Source organism: Pygoscelis adeliae, unplaced genomic scaffold (assembly GCF_000699105.1).
Source record: "Pygoscelis adeliae isolate BGI_AS28 unplaced genomic scaffold, ASM69910v1 Scaffold197, whole genome shotgun sequence".
NCBI lineage: Eukaryota > Metazoa > Chordata > Aves > Sphenisciformes > Spheniscidae > Pygoscelis > Pygoscelis adeliae.
The window spans coordinates 629941-636726 of NW_008825105.1; the positions used below are offsets into that span (position 1 = coordinate 629941).

Below are 6786 nucleotides of genomic sequence, written 5' to 3' on the forward strand. Positions count from 1 at the left end.
CCAGGCTCGGTCTCCTCGGCCTCGGGGGCTTCCAGCCTGCTCCTGGCTCTGTTCCCCGCGGTGGGGTTTGGGGGCAGCAGTCGTGCCAGACTTTGCTCATGCTCGCTTGTCCTTGGCCGGGTCGAAGCGTGGGGCATCCCTTTATCGCTGAGGGATCTGCTACACGTGGCACTGGCTGCGTCTGACTTATTTAGCATGTTGTAGTTGTCCTGAAAGGCTTCGTGAGCCCAGGTTTTGCACCGACACTGTGGATGTAATTCACAGCTCTGAAGAGGTTACAGGTGTTTGTTCGTGTTGTTTAGTCACGGGAGGAGAGTCGTAACCCTCAGCTGAGTTCCCAGCTCCTGCTTGTTGACTGACCTTGGGCAAATTACTTTTTCTCTGTGTGCTCAAACTGCACATCTGCTGATTTCATACAGTAATCGAGTGTCTTTAGGGATCTGCAGAACTATAGGAATAGAAATGCAAAGTGAAGCTTGAAAATGACGTTGACCTTGTCCTGCAGTATGCTTCGCTGAAGGCCAAAGTCAGGTCTCCATTTTCTTGCCTTAGCTTATCTGGGATGACAGCGCTGTTGACGTGCATTTTGCAAAAATGCCTTGGATTGACAAGGCACTGACATCTGTAACAGGTATCTACGAAGTCCGTTAGTAGCGGAGCATCCCACCAGGTTACACATTTCCCCTTAGCACCACTCTGAAAGGTAGGACATTACTATTGCCCCCACTTAGATGGGAAACAGGACCAGAGCACGCCAGCAACTACCCCGAGGTTGCACGAGAAGCCTGCAGCAGAGCAGGAGACCCTGCTCAGATCTCCTTAGTCCCCAGCCAGCAGCTTAACCACCGGACCTTCCTGCCCTCTGGTTGTGCTTTTCTTCGTGGTGTTAGTTCAACAGAACTGTTCACTCTGAATTTGCAAGGTATGTACTAAATGAGGCTCCTGAGCTAAGGAGTTTATAGTTTAATTCAGCTGTCCTGGGGGCATACTGAAGGGATGGAGACATCCTGAGCTGCTCTGCAAGGAGACCTTGTCGGAAAATCAGATTTTAAGACTTTCTGGAAGAGGTAAACAGAAGTGTTTGGTAGCCAGAGGGGGAAGGCTTTTCTAGCCTCTGAAGCTTGTAGAAAAAGGAGACGAGAGTCAGAGAAGCAGAGATCAGAAAGAGATCATAAAATTGGTGTGGAGGAAGGAGTGGAATTGGGTGCTGCCTTGAAGGTGATGGTTCAGAGCACGAATTTGTGTTGTCTCTGAAACTTGAAGCCTGAAGGTTGAGATTGGCCCAAACACCTTTCTTACCTCACGTGTGAGCAGCGATGGTCTCTGCTCATCATGACTTGCTGAAGCAGAGTTGTGCTGGAGGCAGACCGTGGGCAGCACTGCAAACGGCCCCGAGCAACGTGGCGTCTTGTGCTTAGCAGATTTTGAATGATGTGGGGATTATTTCTTCTTTAGGGGAAGAGCCTTTCTATCACATCCAGACTGCTTCTCAAAAATTTCCGTTCCCAGCTCTCAGGACCCTGAGGAGCACTGATAACAAGGACTGGCTTGACTGGTTTGCAGCTCTGCAGAAATCTCATGGACTCACTCACTCTGGAAAAGGTTCATAAGTGACTTTGGCATAGATTTTCTTTCTCTTGGAAACTCACTTTCTGCATTAAATGTAAAAAGTAAACAGATTCTGCCTTCTTGGGTGGTTTAGGTGCTGCAGGAGCAGGATGCAGTCTCCAGGCTGCCCTCTCGCAGGGGCAGGGACGGTGTGTGGCTGCTCAGTGGGTGCTCAGGCGCTGCGCTCACAACCTGCGAGCCACAGCGGGGCCTGCGGGGTTTGATGTGTTGAATCGTGGGAGACCAGTCACCTTCTGGAGACGGCACAGGCCTAACCTGGAGATTACGTGATCTTTCTTACCTGTTTTGAAACGTGGTGTTTGTGTCCTCAGGGGCCCTGTGAGCTGACCCCAGACAGTCTGCATGCGATACTTTCTGAAGGTGTGACTGAGCTCGGGCAGACCTGCCTGAACTGGCTTTAAACTTGCGTGTTCAGGCATCGATAGCCAGCGTAACCACAGCAGCGTGGCTGCTGGTGAATACTCACCAGTTGTGGTGCTTGCACAGAGCAAGGCTGTGTGCCTGTGCACAGGCAGTTTGGCAGCAGGCACTCTCATAGCTGTCCTGTTATCTATTCCCAGACTAGTTAGTTTTAATCCAGCCGTGATGGGTCTGTGTCGGGTTGTGGTTGTACCAGCATTTGCAGTGTGGAGAAACCAGCACCCTCTCTTGGATCGCAATTAACTCCTAGTTGCAAGCCACAAGTCATCTTCTCTGCCATCTAGCAGCACGTACATGCCCTCTGGCGTAGGTGGAAGAGGGATGAAGTGTTTCATTGTGTATTTTTACCTTAATAAACTCCCCAGAGAAGTTTGCTTCTGGGGGGGACCTAGCTCTTTGCAGCCTATTAGCCTCCTGCACAGGAAAATGGTTAGCATGTGTTTTTTGAGCAACAGACTCTTTAAAAACAAAGGCCACTGACTAGTTTTGATGTTTTCTTTCTAATGCACAGTCCATTTTATTCAAAGGTTGAGGTTTTCTTGTTTGTTTTTTAATTTGGAAATAACCTTGGTGGTGTTCCCTTGCAGATGAACGAAGACTGCCGCAGCCTCAGGAGCCCCAGCTGAGCTCTTACAGAGGCTTCTGATCCAGCCGAGCCAAGAGCTTTGTGTGGGTAGAGGACGTGAGTCAACAAATGGTCTCTGTGAGTTGCCAGGAGCTGCTACCCTCCTTGACCAGCTCTTCCCTGCTAGAGAGCTTTGCCAGCGCTCTGCAACGCGGCATGCCGCCATCCCTTCTGCCGGGGCACGGCAGCGAGAGGGCGCCCAGCCACCCAGAAGGCTCTGGCCATCTTGCAGGCAGCACCACCCACTCTGAAGGCACCTTGCTCCCCCTGTCCGGTGCAAAGGGGGAAGACACAAAACACCAAGTCACTGTCTGCGAGGCTCACCTCAAGCTGCCCGACTTCTGTGGCAGCCTCTCCCAGGACTTCTCTCCAACCCTGGAGGAGATTGAGGAGTTCCTAAGGGAGAAGGCTGAGTTCCTCAAAGATGAAGCAAGCGAGCTTCACCCAGCTGGAGGGAAGGTCGAGATCAAATCCGAGATCAGCTTAGGTAGCTCTGGGGGACAGCCTGTCTCCAGTGTGGTTCAAGAAGAAGAGGTCTCAAACGCTGCTCAGCCTGGAGGGACAGCTGATGGTAGTGACCAGGCAGTAGCTGCTGGGAGCATTCATGTTGTCCTCCAAATCCAGCCTCTCCAGATGGACAGTGGCAGCCCGCTAGCACAGAGTGCTACAGGTGGTGTCAGGGTGGCCCAGCTGGTTATCAGCTTGCAGGGCCAAAACCTGTCCCTCCTCCCTCAGGTCCAGCCCCCTGTGACCATCATGGACCAAAAGTATGTCAAAATTGCCCCCCTGCCAGTCGCCATGAGGCCAGAGGCACCGGGGGATGTGCAAGAGGTGGAGGCAATGCCCAAGTATCAGAAAGCCCCCCCTTCCCTCGTCCGCGTCCATAAGTGCTCGCACCCGGGCTGCGGCAAGATGTACACCAAGAGTTCCCACCTCAAGGCTCACTTTCGTCGGCACACCGGCGAGAAACCCTACACTTGTGCTTGGCCCAACTGTGGCTGGCGGTAAGTGGGAGCCGCGGGACTCTGTGCGAATGGGTGTCCCCGCCAAAGGCCTGCCATTGCTTGCCAAGAGGCAGGAGAGCTCTTGGCTAGTGAAAATCCAGGATAAAATCACAGGATTTCTTTCCTGAGTGAATTATAGGTGAGAGCTGGAAGGAGGCCTGGAGGAATAAAGTTTGTCGGGCGCTTTGGGTAGTTTTCACTCGGTCCAAAAGTGCTGAAAACCTCCAGCTGGGGAAGCGTAGCTGACACTCTCCCAAACACCCCAAATCCCCCTTGAACTGGGTGCCTAAACACCCTCTGGCCATACAGCTTTTCCAAGTGATGTTGTAGTTTTGCAAGTGTTCTCTGTCTGGTTCAGGACAATTTCTGCAGTTGGGCTACAAAAACGGCTTTTCCCATTAATATTTGTCCCAGGAAATAGGAGTCTCACTGCTTCCTGAGGAGTCAGTGCATAATTCTGTGTTTGTTTAGCAACCCTTTGCTTTCTCTTGCTGTTTGCCTGCCCTCTTGGCTGCTTGTATCCCTCAGACACCTGTGGGCCTGTAGCGTATCTCCATGTTGCATTTACTTTTGTTTGCTCTGCACATGATGGTGGTTGTCATTTTCTTTCATCTGTGTTCCCTAAATTAACCCTGCTTTTTAATCTTGCTGCACTTCTCTGATTATTTTTCTGCTGTGGTGTTCTCTTCCTGGTACCGCGTACCTGTCCTGGGGGGCAGGATGCTCAGTACAGCCTTTGGCAAGAAGGGCTAATAGTCCTCAGGTCTTGCGTAGCACTTTTCATCAGCAGATCTCAAAGCATATCACAAAGAAAACTGGTGCTGGCAGCACTGAGCTTGCCTGGTCTCTTATGCAATGCTTTGGCATATGCTCGCTGCCTTGTTTCCCCGAATGGTGCGTTACGGCTTCTGCCTCAGGGTGGCAAAACTCTGGAAGGTATGAGACTAGATCCGAATTTTGGGACTCCCTCTTGCCAAGCTGCTGTCCCTTTGCCATCAGCAATTGTCCCTCCATTTCACCTATAACCGCAGTACATGTTTATAGGCATCGGCTCCTTTTCCATTACCAACCAGTACTGCTGACCCCTCCTGCGCCTGACGCTCGGAGCCTGGGGATTGAGGAAGGGGACAATGGCAACCACACAAGTATCACTTTTCCCTCTGGGAAGGAGGAAAGGGATGGTGCTGGCCTGTACGATGGCATCCTGCAGGCTGTCTACTGAGTTGCTCTGCTTCACTTGCTGCTCTGCCTTCCCCCTCCGTGGGAGCAGTTACACTATCGAGTGATGTACTCAGCTGCGGCTGGGGTTCTCCGGGCCGTGCTCCCTTTTCTAGATGTGGCCCTAACTGTAAATATAGATGTCATTTCTCCTGGCCCTGCTTTCTATGAGGAGCTGAGACCTTGGAACTCGCTTCTTGCAATAAAGCTGGAAAATGTCAGTGGTTTGTATGAAAGACCTGAGGATGGCCTTGGGACGCATTTTGTTTTCAGAGAGCCCTTTGTGAGCAGGCGCAGTATTTACTGTACCAGGTGTAAGCTTGAAATCCTATCTCTGGGAGTCTGGGGTTACATCTGAAGCTCCTTGCTTTGTGCTTCTTTGCGTGGGCATGTTTCAGTCAGATGGAAAACCCCTTCCGTCCTAATACTCCTGCCATCTGTGTTGGCTCCTTAGAGGCAGAACAGGAGTAAATCCTGTCCAGCCCTCCTCTCCAGCACTCCCCTGACACTCGGACATGGAAAGCATGCTGAAGGCACACCAGCTCCCAGGCCTTGTTGATACCTTTGAGGTGGCACTCGTAAAACTGCTGTGGAGCAACTCGCTGCAGCTGCCCCCAGGTCTGGATCTGTGTGTGGCAGGTGGAAGAAAGGGTGCAGGAGAATTAAGTGGGGACATGCATGTGGTTAAAGGGACTTTCTAGGCTCTTCAGCTGATCTGCTCCAGGTGTGGGAGTTACACAGGCAAGCAGGCTGAACACTGGGTATTTCCGTGGTCCTTGTTACCGCATCCTCGGAACAGCAGTCAACTTGCTTCAGCATGGAAACCTCTGCTTCTGTGCTCCAGGCTGGGCGCGTTTGCTTTTCCTCCCTTGTGCTTGGTATTTAAGCCAGCTCACAGGCTGCTTCTCTCTCCCCAGCTCCCAGTCCAGCCCAGGCTGACAGTGAAAACTCGTGGCCGTTCTGAGAAACAAGGGGACGCTCAGAGTTTACAAGGAGAACCCACACTCTCCCAGGAAAAACAAGCCTTCTCTCAACAGCGATGCTCTTCTTGGCTGGATGTGGGAAGTTATAGTAAAGCCTTTCCACACAGGCTTCTGAACGGTGTCCTTCAGTCACTGCCAGCCTGGGCTGATGCCCCAAAAAAGCAATTTCTCTCAGCACCTGGCCTTGGGGCTGTCAGCTCCCAAAGGTTTCAGCAAGTCTAAAACAAAGGAAGGACATAGGTGGACAGTGTCCTTTAAGGAAAGAAATGAATTCTCTTCCTCTTTCCTCTCTCTAAATCACCCGTTGGAGGGGTTTATTTCTTTCCGTTCCTCCAGCAGGAGCCTGGGGTACCTGTGCCTCACTGGTAGATTGGATGGAGCGGAACAGAAGTGACCTGCCTAGGGTCACCCCAAGAGGCTGTGGCAGAGACAGCCTCCCACGTGCCGGGGTCCTCATATTCACTGTCCTGTCTAGCAGCAAAGGCTGGGTCCACCATGCTTCCCTTCTCCCGCAGGTTTTCCCGGTCGGATGAGCTCTCCCGTCACAAGCGCTCCCACTCCGGTGTCAAGCCGTACCAGTGTGCCGCCTGCGAGAAGAAGTTTGCCCGCAGTGACCATTTAGCCAAACACATGAAGATCCACCGGGGCCAGCCATACAGCCAGTGGACACTTCAGGGCGGCAGCAGAACTTAAGTCTTGCTGCTCATCCTTGCGAGGCTGAGTCCGGGAGGCCCCGAAGCCAGGCAAAGAGAATGCAAAAAGCACTACGCTAATGAAGAGGGGGAAATGACTTTTCTTTAAAAAATTATGGGAAATCCACTGTTACACCTTTATTCAAGGATGACCTATATTCAGGGTCTGTTTCTGGTACTACTGTCCCTCTCTTAAATACATGTGATGGAAACCT

The 6786-nt window shown here is 51.8% G+C and overlaps 1 protein-coding gene across 1 annotated transcript; it reads left to right on the forward strand.

Moving 5' to 3' along the window:
• Positions 1 to 2830: 2830 nt before the first annotated feature.
• Positions 2831 to 6572, forward strand: LOC103919849 (Krueppel-like factor 15). Its single transcript, XM_009327433.1, has 2 exons — positions 2831 to 3678; positions 6395 to 6572. Exons 1-2 carry the CDS (start codon positions 2831 to 2833, stop codon positions 6570 to 6572), a joined length of 1026 nt encoding a protein of 341 aa, XP_009325708.1.
• Positions 6573 to 6786: the final 214 nt, after the last annotated feature.

Coding starts and splice junctions, on each gene's coding strand:
- LOC103919849 (XM_009327433.1), top strand. CDS start 2,831: ATGCCGCCATCCCTTCTGCCGGGGCACGGCAGCGAGAGGGCGCCCAGC. Junction 3,679..6,394: donor TGGCCCAACTGTGGCTGGCG/GTAAGTGGGAGC, acceptor CTTCTCCCGCAG/GTTTTCCCGGTCGGATGAGC.